The 26,569-nt window shown below is 39.6% G+C and overlaps 1 protein-coding gene across 12 annotated transcripts in view; it reads left to right on the top strand.

Moving 5' to 3' along the window:
• kif1aa (kinesin family member 1Aa) overlaps positions 1-26,569 on the top strand; it is a 52,253-nt gene that overhangs the window by 14,099 nt on the left and 11,585 nt on the right. For 4 of the 12 annotated variants that reach the window (XM_065956088.1, XM_065956090.1, XM_065956091.1 and 1 more), the window contains exons 7-38: positions 283-394; positions 1,498-1,575; positions 2,588-2,653; positions 2,741-2,758; positions 2,853-2,931; positions 3,027-3,105; positions 3,379-3,521; positions 4,875-4,913; positions 7,660-7,862; positions 9,331-9,410; positions 9,869-9,944; positions 10,564-10,643; positions 10,768-10,874; positions 10,980-11,060; positions 11,496-11,676; positions 13,126-13,198; positions 13,511-13,601; positions 13,702-13,850; positions 13,953-14,131; positions 14,989-15,126; positions 16,908-17,219; positions 20,306-20,424; positions 20,510-20,616; positions 20,702-20,831; positions 21,514-21,676; positions 21,762-21,852; positions 21,944-22,062; positions 22,172-22,227; positions 23,732-23,840; positions 24,032-24,098; positions 25,018-25,102; positions 25,192-25,297. In XM_065956088.1, the coding sequence (XP_065812160.1) occupies positions 283-394; positions 1,498-1,575; positions 2,588-2,653; positions 2,741-2,758; positions 2,853-2,931; positions 3,027-3,105; positions 3,379-3,521; positions 4,875-4,913; positions 7,660-7,862; positions 9,331-9,410; positions 9,869-9,944; positions 10,564-10,643; positions 10,768-10,874; positions 10,980-11,060; positions 11,496-11,676; positions 13,126-13,198; positions 13,511-13,601; positions 13,702-13,850; positions 13,953-14,131; positions 14,989-15,126; positions 16,908-17,219; positions 20,306-20,424; positions 20,510-20,616; positions 20,702-20,831; positions 21,514-21,676; positions 21,762-21,852; positions 21,944-22,062; positions 22,172-22,227; positions 23,732-23,840; positions 24,032-24,098; positions 25,018-25,102; positions 25,192-25,297 (3,516 nt within the window). The remainder of the gene's footprint in view (positions 1-282; positions 395-1,497; positions 1,576-2,587; positions 2,654-2,740; positions 2,759-2,852; positions 2,932-3,026; positions 3,106-3,378; positions 3,522-4,874; positions 4,914-7,659; positions 7,863-9,330; positions 9,411-9,868; positions 9,945-10,563; positions 10,644-10,767; positions 10,875-10,979; positions 11,061-11,495; positions 11,677-13,125; positions 13,199-13,510; positions 13,602-13,701; positions 13,851-13,952; positions 14,132-14,988; positions 15,127-16,907; positions 17,220-20,305; positions 20,425-20,509; positions 20,617-20,701; positions 20,832-21,513; positions 21,677-21,761; positions 21,853-21,943; positions 22,063-22,171; positions 22,228-23,731; positions 23,841-24,031; positions 24,099-25,017; positions 25,103-25,191; positions 25,298-26,569) is intronic. The other 8 variants (XM_029277053.2, XM_020631043.3, XM_020631050.3 and 5 more) reach the window with 5 other exon arrangements.

Genomic DNA, 26,569 nt, shown 5'->3' on the forward strand with positions numbered 1-26,569 from the left:
CCACTTTGTTTTCTTTATATAGGCTCCGTTAAACTGTTTGGATGTTTAGGAAAACTTAGTTCTGTTTTGTTTACGCTGTTGTTAGTGTTCATTGTGTTTTGTTTATCTGATGACAGGCACAATAGCACATAGTCGATAAGGAGTGATGCATCATTTTTACATCAGGTGTTGGTGGGACTTCATGACGCTCTGTCTCTATCATCCTCATCTTCTTTGCAGTTTTGTGGCGAAAACAAAAGAGTTGAAGCAAGAACTAAATATGAATGTAATCTGTCTTTGCAGGACTGTGGCTGCTACCAACATGAATGAGACCAGCAGTCGCTCGCATGCCGTCTTTAACATCATATTCACTCAGAAACGCCTCGATGCTGAGACTGATAACACCACTGAGAAGGTAGACTTTTATCTACCACTGAGTAAACTAATTCAATATTGATCTGGTATCTCTGCTCATCTATGAGTGGATTGATTACAATGATTTCAATCTTGTCTTAATTGGAAATCAATGTTTGCTTGAAGGTCAATCTGTTATTATTAGCAGTGTTAGGAAGGATACTCTTTACATGTAATAGGTTCCAGATAAATGTTTTACACGTCGGTGTTTTTCACTCTTTTGAATGTAATATGCCTTGTAGTGTTACGCTGGTCGAAAACTAAAAACTGAGAACCTATTAGAACAACTTACATTCTGAGTGCTTACTTCACTGTTAAATAAATGGAGCATGTCTGAAGATGGAGACTGTGACTTATGAGCCGTCCTTTCCAAGATGGCGTTCACCTTAATTAATCCTGCTGCCTCTGCTGATATGCTTTTTGAAAAAGTGCTCCATGAGACATTGTGCAAAGCAAAAGATTTAAATGCATATATATTCTACATATTTACTTTCGACACATGCAGTTGGTACTTTTTTTTAAACATAAACATGCTGATACACAAGTCAAAAAATTCAAAAAAACAAGTATAATTTTTACCAAGATCGTTCGGCCGCGCAGTGATAATAATACTTGAGGGTAAGAAATGCAGCTATCACAAACCGAACTGAAAACAGTATCTAACACACAATCAAACTTTTATTGTTGCCCAGGTGTTCCAGTGCCAAACTGTGTTCCTTGTATATTTTTTGAGCCGGAAAGTTTTATCTAACACTGATAAAAATGTAAAATCTTAAAGACATTTTAAAAAGAAGCCTGATCTTGGAAAATGACGAGTTGTTGTTTATCTTCCTATTATTCTATATCGTGCAGTAGTCCTCTGACTCTGTTTATGGTTTTATCTCTTCTTTATCTGTGTTATTCTCATATCTGTATATATTTCATTTGAGTTAGCATTTCTCTATTATTGTGTATGCGGGTGCTCTTTGTATTTTACAGTGACTTTATTTCAATTTTACTGCCGCCCTGATCGTACAGCACATTGGCTTTTTAGATATTCTTTATACATAGATTGGTTTGAGTTGCTTTTGCTAATTCATGTATTGACTTAATTTTTTGTTTCAGGTCAGCAAGATAAGTTTGGTGGATTTGGCGGGCAGTGAGAGGGCAGATTCGACTGGAGCAAAAGGCACCAGGCTTAAGGTGAGATTTTCATTCTCAGTCTTCATCTATTTACACAGCTCATGGCCATATTACATGGTATGGGGAAAAAACAGAACACACAACAAAAAGAAAACAACGCAGTAACGTGTGTTACTTAAACAACAGAAGGAAGGGGGCGCAGATGGCCTAGCGATTAGGTCATGCCCCATATACGGTACCTATATACCCCCTCCAAGCAGGCGGGCCGGAGTTCAAGTCCAACCTGTGGCTCCTTTCTCTCATGTCATTCCCCACTCTCTCTCCTCAGGTTCCTGCTCCATCCACTGTCCTATCGAATAAAGGCAAAACCTCAAAAAATAAATCTTAATATAACAACATCAGAATGACATTCTTCAGAAAGACATTTACAAATAACTTCTGTCTTATCTGATTGTATAGACTGACGTAATAAAATATATTTAACTGCGTCCAAAATTAGAATACTAATACAACAATTAAATTAAATATATGACAGTATGACATCCTGCTGCACAGCTGGAACACATTCTAGCATTATTTTGTATTTTTTAACAGTGGAAGTTCATCTTTATGTTTGTGTCTTTCTGCTTTTATTTTGGATCAAACTAATCAACACTAAATGCATCAGGGCCTCTAATTGAGACCTGTCTTTCTTTTTTTTTGGGGGGGGGGGGGCAGTTGTGCCTTTATTGGAGAGATAGGACAGTGGATAGAGTTGGAAATCAGGGAGAGAGAGAGTGGGGAAAGACATGAGGGAAAGGAGCCACAGGTTGGATTTGAACCTGGGCCGCCCGCTTGGAAGACTATAGCCTCCATACATGGGGCACACACACTACCCACTGTGCCACCTGCACCCCAAGAGACCTGCCTTTCTTTGTCAAATTGTGCAGCAACACCAGGCTAGTAAAAAGGATTAGAGCTTAAATTGGGATGGGCTTTTATTTGGAGTTTTACAGTAAATCTATTTTAAAACTACTGTATATTATATAAGTATGTTGATTTTCAAGTTATTCTTATTCTTGCTCTGCGACAGGAAGGAGCGAATATCAACAAATCTCTAACCACACTGGGGAAAGTCATCTCTGCGTTGGCAGAAGTGGTATGTATCATAATCTGCATTTTTGTACATTGTAAAATAAAGCCCATGTCATGCAGGATATTCATTTTACTGTCTGTTTCATTTCAGGACTCTGGGTCGAATAAGGTAACCTGTTTGAAAACATATTTATATATATATTTTGAACTTTAATGCAATAAGTACAGTGATTTAAATGTTCTGTTTTGAATTTGGTAAACAGAATAAAAAGAAGAAGAAAGTAGAAAACCATATCCCCTACAGAGATTCAGTTTTGACCTGGCTCCTCAGAGAAAATCTGGGTATGAACACGATGTTTATTTGTTTTACTAGCTCATGTTTCTTCAATACTTCATTAATCCTGAACAAACTGAGACCTAAATGTGTTTGTCTTCAGGGGGGAATTCTCGCACTGCAATGGTAGCTGCCCTGAGTCCAGCAGACATCAACTACGACGAGACCCTCAGCACACTCAGGTAGAGAACATAAAACAGATTTTCTGCCGCTCTGCCGTCTTTTCCTCCCACACAGCTGCTGAATGTCGCTCTGAAGGACGCTAATGAGACAAAGTGTTGCATAATACACACTCCCCTCAGGGACTTGCATCAGATTCACACTTCAAACACCCTTCATGAGCTGCGGTGCCGTGCTGCAGAATACTGTGGTTGTGTGAATATTTATTTGCCTTTTTTGTCACCCCTCTCTCACCCGAGTTAACCTGCTCAGTGATTCTTCCTTTACCCTCACAGGTATGCAGACAGAGCCAAACAGATCCGCTGTAACGCCGTGATCAATGAGGATCCCAACAACCGATTAGTGCGCGAGCTGAAGGAGGAGGTGTCACGTCTGAAAGATCTCCTCTACGCCCAGGGCCTGGGTGACATCATTGAGAGTAAGGGGTCATTTATTGGATTTATGCGACCATTAGTGCTATCTCTACAAGACAGTTTATAACGTTTGTAATGGTTTTTGTGTGAGTGTGCACACTGTTCTCAATGACACACTGTCAGCCCACACAGTTCCCCTCAAAAAACAGCACACTTTATCTCTCCATGTGCTCACAAACATTGTGTGTGTTTATGTGCCTTCAGATAAAAACACAAAGCAGATAGCGACCCAATGAAGAGAAATCAATTGAAAGATGTGAATAGAGATAATCAGATACATATTTTCTTAAACTGCAGTGAGATGAGAATTAGCAAAGTCCAGTTTACTCTCATGTTGGGAACCACACAAACATTTAGAGCTAGAAATAGTGTGAGCAGGACTTTGAGGAGTTCTGAGCTGGTTATGAAACAGACTGAAAATAATACTGATCTGTCTCTTAGACATCCAGAGGTAAGAGAGACCATGAGTGACAAGATTTATTACTTCTATATTATCATTTTTAATGCCTGTAAATGCTGCCATAAAAGGCCACACTCAGTCCAAAGGGGGCATTACAAACGACAAAGACCAAACGTTTCTCAAAGGAGCTTTAAGTCTTTGAGCTTACATGCTAAGCTAGCTAACATTAGCATAGGATTAAAGGTCTGTGTAACAAATTGGAGGTGTTGGGTTTAAATAAAGGGTGTTTACCAGACACACAGGGTCTGCTTTAGGTTTACATTTAAGGAAGAATAATACTCCCTGTAGATAAGACATATGTATTTTTACATCTGGAAGTTGAATTGTTGTGGCTAAAGTACCAAAGTCCTGAGAGTCATTTAAGGAAAATAAGGTCAAGCACTTACTAAATAATAATAAATCTAATCTAATGTGTTTGATTTCTGTAGTTGTGACTTAAGAAAAGATTGGAGGAAATGTGTTTACCTGTCAAGCCCATTTTTTTTAAGCAGAAAATGTTTTTATTGTATACATTTATTAAGATTACAATTTTCCCTTTTTATCACAGATTAAAAAAACATCAACTTAAAGAAGTTTCCTCCATCCAGTCACAGATGTAAAATTATAAATACATTTAGCTTGAGACATGTCACTGGTAGAAAAATAAAACAATTATCATCAAGATTTAAAACGAACACTAGAAATCTTTTTTTTCCTAAACTGCCTCTCACGGCTTCCTTACTAAACACATAATCAGCTGTTGGACATTAAAATGAAACGCTCTGTTTCTGTTTGTTAAGGTGTTAATGAAATAATAGGGACATTTGAAATGAATATTAATATTTTTCTCAAGGTGTTGGCTCTCCTTTTATTCTCTTTCTAATCCGTCTCTGTCACTCTTTTTCCATTCTTCTCGCAGAGTATCGAGCGTCTGATGCTGAGATCGAGGGTTTGAAATGTGTGTTTTCTGGCTTTTGCTCTTGCTCTTGTGGCAGCAGCTTAGCATCAGCAGTGCTTTCTGTGACAGTGTAAAGTAGCTTTTCTGTTCGCTTGTTTTCTTCTGTGCAGCATCAACAAATGTTTGAGAAGTGATCAGAATGTTTCAGGCGCTTTGCACTAGAACACATTACATACCTGCCAACATTTAGTTTTCAAAATGTGAGAGACATTTTAGCAATGTAGGAATGATTACAAAAACAAGAGCCATTAACCAATAGAGCAATAATGAAATAAATGATACAGACTTTGTTAAAGTGATTTCCTCTATCCTGTTGGGAGGGGTTTAGTCCAGCTCTGCTTATATTTATACGTCTCTTTATTTCATAATTCGATTTTTTACATGGTCATGCTATCCTACTTTTACAGAAGCTCATGTTGAGTTAGCTTCTTAGTTTTTATGTTTCCTGATAGAGCTCTGCCCAATCCTGCCCTCCATTGCTGTGATTGACTAGAAAAGTAAATATTTTAAACACAGACTTTCATCCAGCAGACTGTTGACTTAATATTTAATCCTTCCCTAATAGTGAATCCTTTTGTATCTTAGCCTAAAAAAGTATGTGGCTTCATTATTGTCAGCGTTGTTAAGGATATGTCACCAACACTTCTGTTAAGGAAAAGCAATACCTTTTTATTAAGCCTGGCTCTTAGGCTGTAAAAACAAATGGGAGTTGAAGATGAGATATATCATCCATCCATCTATTATCTATACTGCTTTTCCTGTTAGGGGTCGCAGGGGTGGTGGAGCCGATCGAGATATATCAAAATAACACCAAATTAAACAGTGACTGAAACAAAAGAATCAGCTGCTCCATGATGTTCACACAGGGTGGGAGAATAACAGAACAGAGAGCGTCTGTCTGATGAGGAGGAATTATATGGATGAGGACTACACCGGGCCCAGGTGTAGCTCATCCCCTGATAGCAACCCCACCTTGACTGGAACCTACATCATAAAGAAGAACCGGCAAAACGGGAACACCTAGTGGTGTGGAGGGGTCATCACAGTTTAGACTAAAAAACTCAATTTAGACACAAGCAGCAGGGTCTGGGCCGAAAGTCCTGAGGTCAACTTTGAGGCAACAGATTCAATCTAATCATCTCACAGGAAGGCAGGATTAGACAGAACTCTATCGGGGAAACATTATGCTTACCTGGCCAGTTTGCCTGTGCAGAAATCAGACACGCAAACCCGTCTCCGAATGGGGTAGTTGGTTGCCAAATTGTTGGGTTTTTTTTGACTGATGGGTTTTAGTGTGTGGTAGTGAGCGTGGATATTGTTTCATAGATGATCTTGAAACTTGGCTGATGTCAGACTAACATACAAAACTTATAAACTTCTGTCTGTGACTATTTGTATAAAAGTTGAGGACCAAAAAGAAAACAGATGGAAGCTGAAAAATTACCTTGAAAGATTTTCATGCCTTGACGTGTGTCATGCTGCTGTATACATTTGAGTATGGCTGTGTACAGTGGCTGTTGCATTGGCTGGACTGAGCTTAATCATTCATGAAGCAAAAAGCAATACAGAGCAATGCCGAGCGAATCATTCATCATAATGAAATATGTTATGAAACTTTACCTTTACTGTTCCCCTGGCAGAGTCTCCTGTTTGCCTCCACAATAGAAAAAAACATAAAATGACAATGCAGCCTTTTCTCAAACAGAGAGTATACTCAGGTTCATATTATTGGATTCATATAACTTTTCACTGTATTTCTATAATACGTGACTTTATTAACTACACTGGGAAGTCAATATTGTGTGATCCGTCTTGGCAGGGAACAGTCTGTCCAGATGGATGGATGTGATACACTTTCCCAATTTATTGCTCTGTGTTGCCAAAGCAGCAGCTGCAGGGTTGATATATTTTAGTGTGTACAATCTATGAAGGCCACAACAGAGCTGAGAGGAAACACTCAACACAGCACAGGGAAGTTGAGGTAGAATCAGGGTTTGCTTGTAGACTATTTTGATCATTTAATTTGGACACATCGTGTTTCCAAATCATCCAATGAGAATAAGGAATGAACTGCCAAAGAAGTCAACATCCATTGCGCTTTTTGGGGGTGGGGGGGCTTTTTTATCGCTAACAAAAGGGAATGACACAGAGCATTGATTGCATCTTTATGCTTTTAGATAATAGTCATAATTACGTTCTGGCTTCCTAATGTTCTCTGCAGGAAGTCTGACACTTTTTCAAATGACTAATTATCTTTTTCATTATGTGAGCGCCCCCCCCCCCCTCTAGTTCCATATGAAGACTGATTGGGTTAAATGTGCATGACTGGATTCCTTATTGCAAAATGGCTTTCTTTATGAAATGGCAGATAAAGAGTTTGTAAATGCTTATTTTAAACGTTCTTGCTTTTGAATGTTCCTGAATTTGATGCTAAGCTTGTCATTTTTTGTATTTTAGCTGCATTTTCTTTTGACATGGCTCAATGATCTCCTTGTTGCATATTTTAAGTTTTGTGCGCGTGGCTTTCTGCTGGTGCTGCCCTCGCTTGTGAACTAGTAAATATATCTCTTTGTGTTTTATGGGAGTTGTTTCAGGCCACCTTTCTTCTCTTCCTTTTCTACTCTCTCTTCTCTTCCTTATTGGTTCACATTTCTCTATTTTATTTCTTCAATTTTATCGATTTCCCAACTCCCACTTCCTCCAAACACATACACACATCCTCTGCTCCCTCCGTCCCGTCCGACAGACCTATCCGATTACAAGAACAATAACAAAAAAGGACAAGCAGTGAATCAAAGGGATGATCTCTCCACAGTGACCAACGCCATGACGGGCATGAGTCCCTCTCCGTCTCTCTCAGCCTTGTCCAGCCGAGCCGGATCCATCGCCAGTCTGCATGACCGCATCATGTTCAGCCCAGGCAGCGAGGAGGCCATCGAGAGGCTGAAGGTGAACGCAGGATAACATTACCACGCACTTAATCTCCAAGCCCACACTCTGAATACACAACATCCATGTACAGCATTATATATCAGATATTCTCTGGCTCATCAGCTGCTTATTCACAAACCATATGCTGTTTTGTGCCCATAATCCTCGGCTCAGTTAAACTGAAAGGCTAGCGATATTCAGTTGTTTTGCCTGTGTTGACAAATCTGTTTGTCAATACTATCTGACTCCTCCAGACTGAGTCATTTGTTTCCTCTGAGGTCATACATCTCCAAGGATTTTCAATAATGCTGTGCCTGTTCTAGAGAATTAATAGTAGATGGAAGACAGAAAGTCCAGGCAGAGAAATGAGGAATAAAAAATGCAATGTTGCTCAGGTTCCTTCCCTGGATAGTTTTACTTTTATAAGAAGTTTGATTGGTTTCTACAGCTCTGGTTCATTACAGTGATTAACAAACCTTACTTAACAGGGGTAAATAGTGGCCTGTTTTCAGGCATGTGCCTGGTGGAGTATTTACAGCTTGGTTCATTTAACACTGTGAGCACCCACAATTTTTACCCCCTTCAGTTATCAGAATCAGAAATACTTTATTAATCCCAGGGGGAAATTCAGTTGTTACATTTTCTCTTAAACACAAAACAGCAGTAGGAAATATAGAAATAATATAAGATGTAAAAATAAAATAGAATAGAGATAATAAAATAAGCAATAAAATAATAAATAAGTACCAAGTGAGATAAGATAATAAGCTATGTACAGCGCAGTTATTTAAGTTAAAACGATATTTACAATTATGAATATACACATAAGGCTCAATATGAAGTTACTGTAATTACTTTTCCCAGGAAATAAAGGTTGTTATCTTGTTTTCTTCTCATTTGAAGACCAGTCAAGAAAGGTCTGCTGATGTCTAATTAAGTGACACAGAGAGCTGTACTGTTTAGATAGGGTTACTACCTTTCCATTTATTTTTAACTTTAAAAAAAAGCTGTCATAGCTGCTTAATTTTTGGTTTAGCTTATTCAGACATCACCTACAAATAAGGGACCTTTGCTTTCATATTTCATGAAAGTCTTTACTGTTCAAAAAGACAGAGCAAAACTGGATTACATTAGTGTTTAAACCAAGCTACTACCTTCTCAGATCAATGAAAATATCAGTATATAGTATGGTAGTATAGTATAGTATGACTAGCCTTTCAATACATATATGCTATAATATATGTATAGTTTAAGTGTTAAATGCTTCAGCGTGTCCAAAGAAAAAGAATATGGATGATTTATTTGTTTTTCGATTACAATGTAGGATTATGGCACAGAGGATTAAACTAGAATATATCCTACATGCTTTTTAATAGGATCATATCACTGTTGCTTTTTTCTTGGGAATGTTCCCTCCCTGTATCCCTCAGACACGTTCTTGAAATCACAGTTTGACTGAATCGCTGTTGTCTTTCTGAAAATATAGGAAACAGAGAAAATCATTGCTGAACTCAATGAGACCTGGGAGGAGAAACTTCGTCGAACGGAGGCGATTAGAATGGAAAGGTGAGATGTACAATTTTCTTTTGAGATTTTCTTTTATTTCATTTTTTTTTAAATCTGAAGAAAATGTCCTTCTATCAATGTACCAAACAAAGCAAATCAATAATTCTGGAAAGAATATCATAAAGATCAAGAAAATGGTTTAAAAACAGACAAATACAGCGAAGAGAACAAGACACACTCAATACTGAAACATATTAAAAAAACTCAGTTTTCATGGAATGGTCATTTAGACCTTAAAAAGAAAAGTCTTCATGTTTTGGCCTCAAGTCTCAAGTTTTAACAGACTAAATGCCGTTAATGAAGAGACCTACGACATGACATGACAATATCCTTGTAGAATATTTTATGTAGTATGGACTTTTGAAGAAACAAGACAATCCCTCTATATGATCTCTATGATATTGATAGGTAAAGCAAAAAACATGCTCTGGTTTACTGACTTTGACTTTCATTTACAGAGAGGCCTTGCTTGCAGAAATGGGTGTGGCAATGCGAGAAGATGGTGGGACACTTGGTGTTTTCTCTCCCAAGAAGGTAAGAAAACAACAACTCCACAACTCATATTAAGTCTTGTACTTAACATTAAAATTATTCTTAAAAAATGCTTGTTTATTTACCCCCCAAAAGCCCTCCGATAGCCCTAGAAAGCCCCAGCCTGTGTTTATCGACACAGTTGGTCTGTTTTCCCCCAACGAGGTTTGTAGCTGTGAAGTGTTAAAAAGCCGTTTCCCTCTCCGAGTGCTCTGAGTCTCTCTTCAACAGCAGGCAGATCAGTCAAGGGTTTTTCCTTTTTCATTTACTGTTATCTTAAATCTACTTCATTACTCACTTCAAATACTCCCCGAAGGCGGCATTGGGTGTAAACATGGGGGAAAGATAATGGTAGCGCCCCCGTTTCAGTAATTTATGACTGTATGCCTGCAGCCTGTAACATCTGACTGAGACTTCATTAAACACTCACGCTGTGGAGCTGCATGGTTTTATCTGCTGCTGATTGTTTGATGTTTCTTACTGTGCGAGATTTCTTTCCAGCTCTTTGATGTGCAGTGTATGCATATGTTATACTGTAAATAACATATGGTTGAAGAACTATTTATGTTAAATTCATGCAAAAACATCTGCAGTTAGTAAACTACTCCTTGCTCTGTGTCAGACACCTCATCTTGTGAACCTGAATGAGGATCCTCTGATGTCTGAGTGCCTGCTCTACTACATTAAAGACGGGATTACCAGGTCAGATATTTTATGATCTTATAATAGAAGAGTTATTTTTAGTGAATGATTATAAAGATTTTTCAGGTTCTAAATGTACCTACGTAAATGCACTTCTTACACCATATCATCTCTTTTTTTCCAGGGTGGGTCGTTTGGATGCCAGCAGTCGTCAGGACATCGTCCTCAGCGGCCACTTCATCAAAGACGAGCACTGCACTTTCACTAGCGCTACAGGTCCTATGGGAGAAAGTGGGTGCTTTATTTTGCTCCACAGGCTTGTTGCTGTGTGCATTAGAGTTTAATATTGACAGACAATAAGTTAATCCTCAAACCGTGTTTTCTGTTGCCAAGCAGCAGTCGTCCTCGAGCCCTGTGAAGGAGCAGAGACTTATGTGAATGGAAAGAGGGTGACAGAGCCCACCATCCTCAAATCAGGTCTGTAAGCTTAGTTACTCTGTGAAAATCTCCTTTCTTGTTATATAAGTGTAAATATGTGACCTTAAATGTCACTACAGCAAGTTTAAGGATGTTTCTGCAAGGCAAAGACAACAGTGAAAAACAATATTACGACAACCAAGAAGAGCTGTAAAGACCATGAAGCAGTAAACTCTGATCAAAGTGAATGATGTCATCGCCCGCCTACTGGTTCACATCTTCATGTTTAATGGAGGAAAACTTGTTCTGTTGTTTTGAAGTTTACTTTCAAATATTTAATCTTTAAAAACAATTTTCTTGAGTCAGGTATATAGACTCTAACTGTCTCTGGGACAGGAAGAAATGTATATATTATAAAGGTAATGTAAACTCCAACATCAGTCGTTTGAGATGCACACAGTCTGATGACGATAATTTTGGTTTATTCCTTTAAAGGAAATCGCATCATCCTGGGTAAGAGCCATGTGTTCAGGTTTAACCACCCAGTGCAGGCGAGGGCGGAGAGGGAGAGGACCCCGTGTGCAGAAACTCCCTCTGAGCCCGTGGACTGGGCCTTCGCTCAGAGGGAGCTGCTGGACAAACAGGGCATTGACATGAAACAGGAAATGGAGCAGAGGTACTTTATGGTTATAATAACTATTTTTTATTGAGCCTCTAAAATGGAGTTCACTAAGTGCTTTAAAAACAAATCACAAAGCAGGATAAATAAAATGACAAATAAGATGACAAATAAAAACAGAAACTAAAACAATAAGAACCAATAAAAGCAAAAAGATATTAGGGGATTAAAAATATGAAGTTAAAGCAAGAAGACAAAAGGCAGATGAAAGGTCAAGACCAAAGAATACAATTAATAAAACAATATCAGATAAAAGTAGTTCTTTAGAAATGGGTTCTTGGAAAATTGTTTAAGAGGTCACAGATTCCCTTATCTCCTCGGAGCAGCCATTCTGAAGTTGAGGGCCTTGATTTCAAAAGGTGCTCAGTCAGCTTTAGAATGAGCCTTCACTCTGGAACAGCTATAAGAGCCCCAACCAAGGACTTTAAGGTGCTCTATTGATGCAGACGTATCTATTATGATGCTCTGTACAAAACATGCTTTAACACTCTCAGGTAAAATAAACCCAATTTAAATAATAAACCCAATTTAAAATAAACCCTATGATTGGGTGTTGTAATGTTTTCTTCAAAAACCATAGACTGTACATGAAGCCAGATGTCACGCATTTTGATGCAGAAAATACACAGAAGGGATCAGCTGGTGGAGCCGCGGTATTAATGTCCCGCCCCCTCCTATAACCAAAACAGACTTAACAAAGACCCCTCAGGTCGACACAGTCTTCAGTAGAGCAGATTATTTTGTTGGTTTGGAGCAGACACTCCTGCTCATAGAAAGTGCAATGACTCTAGTGTTTGTGACATTACCTCGCATCCTCTCTGATTTATCCAATTACAAAAAGCGCTGCTGGAGCAACATTTGTCAACAGAGCTGTGTCATGGCTTTATTCCCATTTTTGTTCCAACAGTAACTTATTAAAATGAAACAACTCAACAAATGCACACTCAACATACAACAGCATGACAAGAACAAAATATAATGACAGAAACCATGTCTGAGAAAAATGATATAGTTTGACTCATGTCTCATCTTTTAACATGGAGAGGCACTATACTGCAGCCAGTCAGTAGGGGGAGCTCCAAATGTTTTGGCCTCACTTTTATGGAGTTGTCATGCCGTCCATCTTTTTTACAGTCTGTAGTGAAAATCAATAGGTAGCTATTAGTGTTATTAGAGAGCAATCCAACTTAACTTTGAGAAGAAAGGTGGGGTAGTAGGAATCAGATTTTGTCTCTTTATTTAACAGAGGAACAACAGATGGGTTAGCCCAAGAAGGAAAAGATAATTACTCTACTCTACGGGCAATTCCAATTTTAAAAGCTCTCAAGTTTTTCAAGCCCGCAGTAAAGTGCACAGTAAGTGCCATGCTGCTCCAGATACTGACGGTGAAAAAAACAAAGTTTCCTTTGGGGTTGTCCTTCACCTTCCTTGTGTTTGTGTCGTCAGGCTGCAGGAGCTGGAGGAGCAGTATCGCAAAGAAAGAGAGGAGACCAACAACCTTCTGGAGCAGCAAAGACTGGTACAGTGATGTGTAGCTTTGGGTTGTTTACATTATCTTTTGCTTAGAAGCCACAGGAAACTAGATTTTGAATCTTTATGTAGGTTTGTATGTTTTTTCTGTTTTATATATTACACTTACTTTATTGAGTATACAGAAATCAAATTTAGAAAAGTAAGTGCCACCAATTATACTCCGTTTTTCTGAATGTGCGCTGACTCGACACGTTTTCTATCCACCGAACAGTTTCTTAATTGAAATCCATTTCTTTACAGCTTTTAATGGGTTATGTCCACAAGCGTTAACTTAGTTCTTCAATGATTAATTGTTAAGGATTATGAGAGCAAGCTGGAGGCTCTTCAGAAGCAAGTGGACCGTTACTACCCAGACGTCCCTGAAGAAGAGGAAGAGCCAGAAGAGGAAGGTAAACTAATTAAAAAACACATATACTGAACATTAATATTTAGGGGGTAAACAAAGAAACCCTAAACAAACAATAACGTTTTATCCTTTATTTCCCACAGTGCAATGGACAGAGAAGGAGAGAGAGCTGGCTGTGTGGAGTTTCCGCAAGTGGCGGAGCTATCAGTTCACCTCTCTGCGTGATCTGTTGTGGGGAAACGCCATATTCCTCAAGGAGGCCAACGCCATCAGCGTAGAACTAAAGAAAAAGGTACACCATGTTTCCTTTTACGATTACTATTCCATTATATCTCAAGATTGATGTGTTTCTTTGACTGTTCTGTTCTTTAACCTACGCTTTGTGTCCCTTCAGGTCCAGTTCCAGTTCATCCTGCTCACAGACACTCTGTACTCCCCCCTGCCTCCAGACCTGCTGCCTCCAGAGGCCACTAAAGACAGAGACGTACGACACTTCCCACGCACCATTGTGGCTGTGGAGGTGCAGGATCAGAAAAATGGAGCCACCCACTACTGGACATTAGAAAAACTGAGGTACATCAACATGCAACAAAGTCAGAGGCCTCTAATTAATGATAATCTTTCAGACAAATGTTTAGCCCTAGTTAGTCAAGCAGCCATATTTACACCCCTGTGATGCTTTGCCTTCAATCTGAATGTTGCGTTGGCATAACAGGGGGGGTGAATAGTCCCCCCCTCTGTACCGTCTTTGGAGGTAGTAACAGAGGCAAGACGGAGTGCAGCGCTGTGTGTGTGCATGTCTGACTCTGTGTCTATGTGGAGCTCCATCTGTGCTTTTGCAACGCTGAAACGCAATGGTCACTCACAGACTGGGACACCAATATTATGCAATTGTGGAATCAGTTTGACTGTACTAAGACGTGATGACGGCTGAGCTTAGCCCCTTAGCTTTGATGATAGTGACAGAATAATAACTTCTTGTATATACAGCACTTTCTCTCCATAAAGTGTCAGAGTGCTTTGAAAAATGAACAAGACAAAGCAGATAAAATGGATATAAAAGAGGACAGAAAAAATAAATTCAAGACCGTAACTGAGATTACATCAAGCTAATAAAACAGTACTGAAAACATTTCCAAATGTCTTGGAAAAAAAAAAGTTTACAGAAGTAGAAGAAGGTGAAGCTGGGCTTTTCAGTAGGTAGACAGTTATTTGTGTTAGGAATCAAATAGCAAAGCCTGATCAACCTCCGTGATCAGCAGAGCACCATTGGCAGATTGTAACAGAGAGTGCACACATTAGGACAACATATCATCTGTCTGAGGGCTAAATATTACCAAAAGTACAGCATTGACTGACAGAAGAGTCATCCTTAACCTCAATTGTATCCTCTTTTAGGACACTAACTCTGTGGTTGCGTCTTCTTGCAGGCAGAGGCTCGATCTCATGAGAGACATGTATGATCGTGCGGCTGATGTGCCGCACAACACGACTGAAGACTCTGAAAATGTGATGACCGGAGGAGACCCCTTCTACGACCGCTTCCCCTGGTTCCGTCTGGTTGGCAGGTAAATGCTGGGCAGCAGTGGCCCCTATACGTACCGTGTATGTACAGTACAGGAATGAATTCAAACTGAAGACATGTAAAGGTCGACAGAAGCCAGACAGCAGATGTCCAGAGTACTTTCTCATTAAAGATAATGGGAGGCTGTTGGCCATAGCTGCCACATGTTGTCCATGTAGCGAAGTGATGAAAACCAGCATGAAGTAATGAGTTGTCTTGACTTCATCACTGTGTCTCTGTCATGATATACTTAAGTCTGTTGTGCCCAGACTGTGACTGTTACTAACCATCTCTCCTTTCCAACTAATATGAAACATTTCTTTGTATGAAGGACCGACAGCTTTTAAATGTTCAGTGCCAAATCTTTTACCAAGTAAGCCGTCAATTTTGAAGAGATTTGCAAAAGAGTTAAACTGCAAACACATGCTTTTTTCCCCTCTGAATATGGTCTTAAAGGTTTTACACAAAGGAAGGATTTGACAATCAATGGCTTGTTGATGCGAGACCTGTCTGTTTTAATGGGAAAAATCAGCTGTGGAACATTTGAGATCGATGTTTCTTCAGTCCTCCTACTCAAAGCCTGCTGTTTCTTTTTCTCCCACGTTGGCACACAGCCTCCCAGTCTCTCTGCCAAACTCTCTCGCTCTCTCTCTCGCTGTCATTTTCTCTCCTTGCAGATGGGTCGCACACACAGTCACATGGCCCAGTTACATAACTTTCAGCATATCAGGACTTTAATGTCATTAATCTCCTGCAAGACAAGCAAAAATGATCAAGCAGTAATCTGCAAAATGTCTCCCTGAAATATGTTGTTTGTCAGCTCATTCTGACTTTCTATTTATATACTCAATAAGTACACCAGGCTTACAGTGTGTGGCCAAAAGCATCAGTGTGAGGCCAAAAGCCCCAAACTTAATGAAATGTTATTCCTCAGATAAATAATGTATCAGCAATAAGCTGAAGTTGGATGTAGCTGGTTTGTGTATTTGTACCACGACATACCAGTGGAGAAGAGATGGAGGGCTTAAAAACTACCAGATGTTTCAAAAATGTAATCGCACATTTTTTACATTGCTTGTAGTCTAAAAGCAGCGGATAGATATAATTTTAAATGTTTCATGCTGAATTTTAGTATGACTTAATGTAACAACATCCTTCTTTATTTTTCTCTTATTTATTTCTTTGAAAAGAAAAAATCCTGCCCACTACTCTTGTTCTTGACAAATGTTCATAGGGACCGAAACATTGTGACTTTTTCTAATACTGTAAAATGGTGATGCCGAGCAAGAGTAGTGTGTGGGATTTTTATTTTCAATGTGATAGATTCTTAAATATTTCTCATATTTTTCTGATAAGACAAACTCTGGATTTATAATTACCCATACATGTGAACATAAGACCAAAGAATATTAGCCTTACCAGAACTCGCTTCTGAAGTAACTGGAAGTGACTTTCCTCTTAGGAAACAATCTTTTTTTTCTTCAGGGTCTCAGTCATCTACTCCATGATCTGGCACACTCAGTACTGTACAGACATTCTCATCAAATGGGGTCAAACACTTGTAACAACCACTGTAGCTGGTTTCACCCTCTCCCATCTGTTCTGTGTGCCTCTTTCGTACATGTCTGCTGCGCTAAACATTGGACAGCATACATGTAAAAACTGGCTCTAAAGGCAGATCCTGGTTTGAAGGGAGGCAGGTTTCCTTCTGTGGTCCTGTTTGATCAAGTGTGTGCTTTCTCTCTATCTGTACTAACCTGGTTCCCGTGTCTCTGGCTGCACCAGAAACCCTCTTTTCAACACATGCATGAGCGAGCGCATGAGTGACCCCACCCCACCCTCGTCCCTCTCCAACTCTGAAATAACTGAGCTGGCCGAAGCTCAGCGCGAGGGTCGAGGGGAGGCGGAGGAGTTGGAAGAGTTGGAGGACCTGGACGATGATATCTTTTTGGAGGACCCGTGCTTGGAGCTCGGGGCAGATGATGATGAGGATGATGTTGATGATGATGATGATGATGAGGGAGAGCTCTGCCGAGGCTCCAGCGAAGGCCAGGATCCCTTTTACGACCGCACACCTATATTCAGTGTAGTGGGAAGGTTGGTGAGGTTTCAGGGAGCATGCTGGTGGAGGAAACTAGCTCTTTCACGCTGAGATGCGGGGGTCTGTTTCCCTCGACAGACATCAGCAAAGGCCAATTCATTTCTGAAAACACATTAATGACACACTTCAAGGGTACTCTCACAAAGTCCGCTGTTGAAGACTGGGCTTGCATGTCCACATTGAAAACGCATATTAGATTGAAGATGGTTGAAGAATATCTTGTGTTTCATTTGTGGCAACCACAATGTTTTGTCCAAAGTAGTCTGTTTTTTTCCCCCTTGTACTTTTAAACAGAAGTCAGCACTATCCACACGTGGTGGGGGCCGTACAGTCGGACAGCTTCAGTGGAGATTTGGACACCAAACTAACCTGTAACTTTTGAATCGAGGGAATTTAATTTATTTATCGTCTTTATCTTCTCAAGCAAAATTCTGATTGCTTCAATTGGGACTTGATTTTTAATTCTTTAGGGTTTTAAATGACTGATGGATAGAAGTAGTTAATTTAAGCTGGCAGCTGCAAAGAGGCTGTTAGGTAATCCTTTTATCTGACACATGTACCCAAAGTAGGTTTGTTTGAGTCATAGACAGATTGTGTCTAAAAACTTTACAGATGGGATTCCTACTAAGTATAGACCTTTTCTGTTTATTGAACTACAAAGGGGACTAAGTGCTCTGTTCAAATCCACCAGACTCCATAAAAAAACAAAACATGTTTTTTTAACCTGGCAAAACATGGCAGTTATGACATAACTCAAATAAGTGTATTTATCGTTAAGAACTTAATTTGTGAAAAAGCATCAGTGTGTAAACAGTTAGCATATACATGAGAGCACAGCAAAAGAACACACGCACACATATAACACACACACATCACATATTAGTCCATAGTGCAATGGCTACAGGTGAGACACGATACATTACATTGCTTATGTTGTCAATTTGATTGTTACTTCTGTTATTGTGTGACTTTGGTACCTGAAAAACGTAACGCTGATCCAACACAATAAATACAAAAAAACAAAAACAGACACATGGGAGCAGCTTCACACAGAAACTGTCCTGCTCTATGTATTAAAATGAACTTTTTTTTAATGGAGTTTGGTGTCTTTGAAGAAAGCAGTGAAGCTAACTGCTGTTAAATGCTGAACAAGAATTTTCCCTTTAAAGAAATGTATTTCCGGAAGGACCATTTGTGTAATTTTTTAGAAATAAACATTAGCAACCTGAGCCCCTTAGTGTGAAAAAACAAAACAAGCTATTTCTTCAGATGTACTCCGATCAAAGTGCTCTTCAGCCATTACAGCTCCTGTCAAGGCTGCAGGCGAAAGCAATCTACTGGGGCCTTTAAGAAACTGATTTTTGTTAGTTGTTTCCTACCCAAAATGTGTTTAAATAACGCTGACATTTAATAGATTACCGTCCCCCCTTAAACATTTCCTGCATGCTCAGTACAAGTTATCTGGACAGTGTAGTTTTGATTGTTTTTTTCTGTCACTATATTGCCCCACTTCACAGATTTATTGAAAAACATGATTTTGAGTTGACTCTGGAGTAGACATTTCTGAGCCCAAAGGTTTATCTTTTGCTTCCTTATTTATCTCAACAACTCTGACTGTTGTATACTTTATTATTATAATTTTTTTGCTTCACTCAAACTCGGACTAAATGCCTCTATTGCTTATTAAAATCTCACATCTAAAGTTGCTTCTTATCAGCCCAAGGTGGTTCAGTTCATATCACTTGTTTCCATGGAAATCCAAGCAAAGTTGATGCTCAACGGCTGCTTGAGGTGTGTGTCTCACTTTTTGTGTGGCTAAATGCAAACTAGCAGCTTTTCAAGGCGATCATTCACGAGCAAAGGCACTGACATGTCTCAGGGAGTTTATTCAGGTCCGATTTGCATAACACAGGAACCCACAGCGGAAAGTTATCACCACGCTGTGAAACCTTTAAAGCACAGAAGAGTCTGATGAAAAGCAAAGTGGTGTTGAAGGAAGACTCAAAATCTCAAGATGAAAGAGCTGGTTTCTACTGCAGCTGTCTCTTTTAGGCATGCCAGAGCACAAGTCTTTTCATTTTGACCTTTTTTGTCAATTTTTTTTTTTTTTTTACTGGAATACGTCTGATGCTGAACTCGTGCCCCCTCCTTTGCACAAATGATTACTTCCTCCCAGGAGGTGAACTTTGATTTTTGATTTCAGATGTCATTTGTTGTTTTTGTGTAGCATACACTTTATGGAGCTGTTGGCAGTTTTCTATTCAAGCTGGGCCTTGTTCCGTTTGATGATTTCTGTTTCATTTGCTTTGGATTCCTTTGAGTCGAGATGTTAACAGCATTTTAAGTTCACCTTTTTGTCTGGAGCATGCCTTATTTGCACCTCACCAATCTTTTTTTAATACTCCACCCTTAAATGTCTACCCCTATTGGCTCATGGGAAACGTGACCCTTGCCTGCAAGATCCAATATTATAGCTAGAAAAAAAAGAAGGAAGAACATTTCTAGTGCAGTTGAACCCACACGACTATTCTAAAAGTTCATCTTTGGCACTACCTCTGAAGTATTTTAAAATTTAATGCAAAGTGCCTTGACTTCTAATTCTGGCTCCTCACATTTGATATGTAGTGTGGCGTTTTCATATTGAGGCACTTTTAAGAAGCTATAGCGCAGTAGATAACAATCTTTAAACACTGCATAAAAAACTGCATTTCAAGAATTTAATGAATGCTCATGAGGAAGAGTCTGCTGCCCAGCTTAGTAGGAGGCTGGTTTCCAGTATTTAAGTTGACCCTTACACTCATGCTCCTTAGCCTCACCAAGCTCTCAATGCAAAGTTTAAGGAATTCTGCATGTGACCCATAACTGTCTTGACATTTTTGATTTGTAGATGGTCAGGAAGCGATAGTAAAGGGCAGCCATGGCCATCGCAAGAGCAGTCCCAGCTTCTGTTTGGTTGCTTTGCAGCTCTGTGTTCTGTTGTCCAGTCACCGTCCAGTCCAGTTTTATCAAAGTGTCTCCCTAGGGGTTTTTCATAATTTTCTTCAATTTATCCCTTTCTGTCTTTTCTCTGCTTCCTGCTCAGGGCTTTTGTGTATCTGAGCAACCTGCTGTACCCGGTTCCTCTGGTCCACCGCGTGGCCATCGTCAGCGAGAAGGGAGAAGTGAAGGGCTTCCTCCGTGTGGCGGTGCAGGCCATATCAGGTAAGGCTCAGATCCTCAGTCTTGTTTAGAATATAGCATGCAGGAGTACAGGCTGAGTGAGACTTCTTGAGGGAGTGAAGTGAAGGTGCTCTGTGTTTCCCTCCAGCTGATGAGGAAGCTCCTGACTACGGCTCGGGAGTGAGGCAGTCCGGTACTGCCAAAATCTCTTTTGAGGATCATCAATATGAAAAGGTATGAAAAAAAACCTATACATAAAGGATTCACCTGTTTGAAATAACATTTTGACTGTTTTGTGTGTTGCACTTTGCTTTTGTAGTTCCAGTCTGAGACCTGCTCTGTAGGTCTGTCGCGTACTGGGGTCTCCCAGGAGGAGCTTCGTATTGTGGAAGGGGAGGGGCAGAACTCAGAAATGGGTCCCTCAGCTGATGAGGTTAACAACAACACATGTGCGGGTAATTGTATCTTTTGTATGAATGGATGCATGACTACGTGTTTGGGAGTGTGCTTGGGTGTGTGTGTGTGTGTGTGTGTGTGTGTGTGTGTGTGTGTGTGTGTGTGTGTGTGTGTGTGTGTGTGTAGTTTCAATAGGCCTAAGTCTGCAGGGCTGAGGCTCTACATAAACTGTGTTTATAATTATAACAAAGCTTTATTAAAACTGCACTTTTCCATGCAAAGATGCCGATGTGGCATAATTATACCAAGCAATAAAATGAATTGCAAATCAAGACAGGGATAAGAAAGATTAGCAAAATCAAGGTAATGTCTAATGAATGATTTTAGCTGTCATTCACAAATTGTCTTGTATGTAGTTAGAGTTCCATTGTTTTATTGTTTGAACGTCTGAGCTTTTTATTTATGTGATAGTATATAGTTATAAAACCGGCTGCAGAGGATCTAAGAGAACATGACAGGTGAGGAAAAACAGGGAGAATCAGGAATGAAGGCTAGTCCCAAAACCATTAAGAGACTTGTAAACAAGTAATATGATCAGAGTTGATATTCAGCTCTTATGAGCCCAAGTCACTGCCCCCAAATCCCGGCCAAACCTCATCAACATGTGGTTCATGTTGTGTGCTAAAATCAGCTACACTTTAACTACATATGATTCTTGTTTTGTGCTCTTCCCAGCCGGTGCAGACGAGCCTGAGAATCCGCTGAAGGCCGCTCTGGATGGGGCATCTGAAGCCGCTCTGGAGCATCTGAAGATTGGTAACGTTTTCACCTTCAGGGTGACCGTCCTGCAGGCCTCCAGCATCTCTGCAGAATATGCCGACATCTTCTGCCAGTTCAAGTGAGCTAATTTGAACTCCTGCGTCTTCTGATAGAAGTCATGTTCCTTTCACAGTTGCATGTTTTAAAATGTGGTTTGATTTCAGTTTCATCCACCGCCACGATGAAGCCTTCTCCACTGAGCCACTCAAAAACACCGGCAGAGGCCCTCCGCTGGGCTTCTATCATGTGCAGAATGTAAGAAGTATCAGATGCACATGCTTTTTTGATGAGTTTTGCTTGTTTAAATTAAGTTACTAAATTCTTTATCACTGTTTTTATTGGATAGATTGCTGTGGAAGTTACTAAATCCTTTGTTGACTACATCAAGACTCAACCCATCGTGTTTGAGGTGTTCGGCCACTACCAGAAACAACCGTTTCTTCCTCTCTGTAAAGATGTCATCAGGTACCTGGCAAAAAAATCTTCTGATTGGTCTGATTTTCTGCACAGACAAAGATGTAAGTTACAACATGTTCCATAAAATAACACGTTTTGTTGTTATTTCTTTAACCAGTCCACTCCGTCCCTGCAGAAGACAGTTCCCACGAGTGATGCCCCTGTCCAAACCAGGTGAATAAACGCCTTGCTTCAATTGCAACAATTTCTATTTGTCTGATTGTCTTTGTCTAGACTTGTGTTGTCTGCAAGTCACGTCATCTCAGCTTCATGTTGTTGGGTGTGAGCAGCTGACTCTGACACCTCGCCGGAGCGGGAGAAATCTCTGGAGATGATCCGATACCTGGTCCCAGATGTGTTCAATGGGGCGCTGGTGGACTCGCTGTCAGGCCACGCTCTGTCTGCCGCTGGCTTGGCTGCTTCCTTCTTACTGGAAGCAAACGAGCGAGCTCAGCTGACAGCTCCACCCATCTCTATCTGTTCAGTTATTAAAGCTCAGAAGCCGGGTTGGTGATTGATGTCAGATCCATGAGAATCCTGTGACTGAAAGCCTTTTTATATCAAGCATCTACCTTGGCAAAATATTTACAAAATACTGTAACTACTTTTATGTTAGTTTTTAATGTTTCTCTCACAACAAAAAAAATTATGTGAAAAAATGCAACACTGAACTCCTCTAAGCTAGTAGGTTGAAACGAGAGCAGTTCTTCTACCATAGCTCATGAAATGACTGAATATTAGAAGTTGTAAGAAGAAGTTTTGAAGACAACATATTGATATAAAAAGGATTTTTTTTTGGTGTCAGGATTCGGTTGGATTGGCTCTCTTGTGTTCTGTGTGTTTTCTTATGACCTGCGTGGTGGATTCTCCTTACAGTTCCCTCTTCAAGCTTTTCTTAAATTCGATGGCAATGGATGGAAATGCTAACTCTACTGCACATTATTCTATATATTTATCTAAAGGATAGATAAGACTTCAATAATCTAAAAATGATTTATTCTCATGTTAAAGTGGAACAATAAAGATGCAGCTACCTACAACTGACCAACAGGTACCTTTGTAACCTGTCAGAGGTGTAGCAATAAACATCCACCATCTTGGCCTAACAATTATCACTTGTCAAGATGAGGATGGCCAAAATAATATTTATATTTTATAAACTAAGGACATCATCACTATGGCTACTGTTTCAAAAAAGTAAAGATTTAACTCCAGTGTGTGATAAATTCTTCATGCACACTTTATCTGTTCTATGAACTCATTCTAGTGAAGTAACTACATTAAATGATTAAATATTTATCAGTTCATCCATAGTCAGACCAGATAGTTAGACAACTTTAATAACTTTAAAATGCAGTAGTGTCCAGGCGGTTTGTGCATATACTTTCCTAATTCACAGGATGGTTCACAGAGAAACCACAGAGAAAAATAAGGTGAAATAGAAGTTAATTTAGTGGTATTCTTCCTATGGGTAGCACTCCTGAGTTGATTATAAACCTGCTGGAGGAAAGGCACTCCTGATTGGTTCCTTTCTTCCCCCTGCATCACTGATTTCCATTCTTCACCCCCCTCTCTTTCCTCTGTAGGATTAGAGCTGCTCCCTGCTGTTACAGTAGAAACTAGTCTACCCTCTTTAACTTCTCTGCCTGTCTTACGCTCTTTATCTACTCCGACACAGTACCTGCAACCAAGCTGACAGCTATGACCCGCCCGCAGGCAGGACCCTGCCACTGTAAATATGATCTCATGGTGTTCTTTGAGATCTGTGAGCTGGAGGCCAACGGAGAGTGAGTATCCTGGGTCAAACCAAGTCAAAACATTTAGGTCTTGATTTTCACTCAGCTGGAGTTTGGAATGATTCAGACTAACTCTGTTAAATAATATTAGGATATGATTTATCTAAAAAAAAACAATTCCTCCTCTCCAGCTCTACCTAGCAGTGGCACATCAGTTAAGCTTGTTTTATCTGTCTTTTCAGCTACATCCCTGCAGTGGTGGACCACAGAGGAGGAATGCCTTGCCATGGCACATTCCTACTGCATCAGGTACTATGTCAATCTCACTTTCTAAAGGTTTATTTTTAGGCTTTTTATACCTTTTTTTAGAGACAGGACAGAGGCAGAAATCGGGGAAAGAGAGAGTGGGGAATGACATGCTGGAAAAGAGCCACAGCTCTGGTTTGAACCCAGACCACCCTCCCGGAGGGGCACTATTACGACTAGGCCGCCGGTGTCAATCACTCGTTAAGAAAATATTTTGAATTTTAAAAAGAGTTATACATTCTTTTGTCTAAAACTGACCAATGTAACTATATTTATGTTGGTGTTATCCAGATATATTCTTGAAGCTTGCAGTTAATCAATATTTTGAGGTTTGTTCTTTGACTGGGAAACAAAAACAGGAGCACATTTCACCCACACTAACCCTACTTCATTAGGTGCTTTTGCATGTATTTTAATCATTTTCTTACAAATCCTGAAATGGTCTATTTGCGATGTATCTATCTTTCATTTTTAAATCACATTCCTCGTCGTGGTCATTCAGTTCCCGTGAGCTGTTTTTTTCTGCTGCCAAGATTTAATATAGGAGAATTTTGAAGCACAAAACAGATTGTGCCTTTTCAGTTGCAGCCCCCAAACTCTTTATCTTAGACTCGTCTATTTTATTTTATTTAACTTTTTTATTTGGAAAGAGACCATGTACAATATTAAATAGAAATGTTGCCAATTTGATGCATTGTACCAGAGTTAGCTTCGAGCTAGTTTACATCTGTAGCCCCTCGGCAGGTCACAATTATAAGGAGAACATTGGTCAGCTGTTGTTGTTTGTTATGCTTTCTAAATGAATTAAAATGTAACTGAATGAACTAGATGAATTTAACTGGATTGGCAAATATTGTATAACAACTTCACATAAACACACCTCTCTCTTTCTTCGGTGCCTCTCTCTTCTTCACAACCACAGGGCCTCCAGAGGAGAATCACTGTCACCATCGTACATGAGTCAGGAGGTGACATGGAGTGGAGGGACATCCGTGAGCTTGTTGTGGGTAAGTCTGCTTTTCTTCTACAGGAAACCTGCAAACATTTCACAGTTACATCTCCTTAGAGTTGTTCTAACTGACTTCTGACTTTAAAGGACGTCTCCGCAACACCCCCGAAGCAGATGAGACGATTATTGACCCAAATATCCTCTCTCTCAACATCTTGTCTGCTGGGTATGTCAGGCCCATGCAGGATGACCGGTACGTATTGTTATAGTCATTTGATGAAATCACACTACTTTGACATTGACAGATATGAAAATACATAGGATTTTGAATTAGTATGATATTTATATGATGTAATATGGAATTAAAGATTAGAAAGGTCTCGTGGTCAGAGGTATGACTTTTTGTGTAGCGGCTTTGCTGGATTTTGAATCTATTTTATTAACCCTGTGCACACAGCCACCATGTTCCTCTGATGTGACACTCAGGTGGAAAACTCAAATGTTGTCACAATATCATACTGCTGTATTCCACATATAACAAAGATAAGCTGATTGTTATCAATCATCACTTAATGATATTGATGGATCACTAACTGAAAAGTAACTGTATGGTGAGAAATCAGAGCATACAGTATATCAAGTAAAACAATATATTTTGATAGCCAATGACAGCGATTATCAACAGGTATAGCATCAGGACCAACACCGCCTCTTTACAAATAAATCCATATTAGATAAAGCTATAGCTGTTGCAACATGTTTCTCATGAATCTTAAATAAATATTGCTAATATAAAGATATTGTTAGGTGGGGTTTGTTTCTAATGTATAAATCTAATGAAGAAATCGTGAAACAGACTGGAGATTATAACACCGTTTAATCGGCCGAGGTCAGACAACTTCATCAAACAAGCACGCTTCCAAATCACTTGACTGACAAAGTGCTGACTAAGTAACAGTGTTCACAGTGCTGCTTATATTCTGAAAAAAAGGTGCAACCCACAAATTCCTTTCTATTTGGGTGCATCACCATAAAACAATGAAGATGACATGACACTGATTTGTATACGTATCAGATGTAGACTCTCTGTCTAGCAAACAGTTGCTGACAACATATAGTTGGCTCCTCTCCATATATAGATCTGCTACTACTTAGGTGCTTCGCTCATATACGGTTACAGCTTCAGACACCTAAAGGTAGGAGTGTTAACACGTGGTAGGCAGACTTGAATAATACATTTCACGAAGTTACTAAGATGAATGAATTTCATGAAAATTCGTACTAACAGATATTTTTTACTTAATTTGCAAAATGCTGATAGCTAGCTTAAGTTTCATCTGACTGCATGTAAATGAAGTCAGCATGTATAATTTACACATGCTGAATGAGAAAGCAGTTTGCAGTGAAATAAAAATCGTATTCATTGCGATACATTCAGAACTTTGCAATGTGTTTATTGTGAAAGCTCCCATTGCAATAACAATGATTTCTTGTGCAGCCCTACATACACATTTTTATAAGACCG

The sequence above is a fragment of the Labrus bergylta genome, chromosome 6, assembly GCF_963930695.1.
Source record: "Labrus bergylta chromosome 6, fLabBer1.1, whole genome shotgun sequence".
In the NCBI taxonomy this organism is placed as follows: Eukaryota; Metazoa; Chordata; class Actinopteri; order Labriformes; family Labridae; genus Labrus; species Labrus bergylta.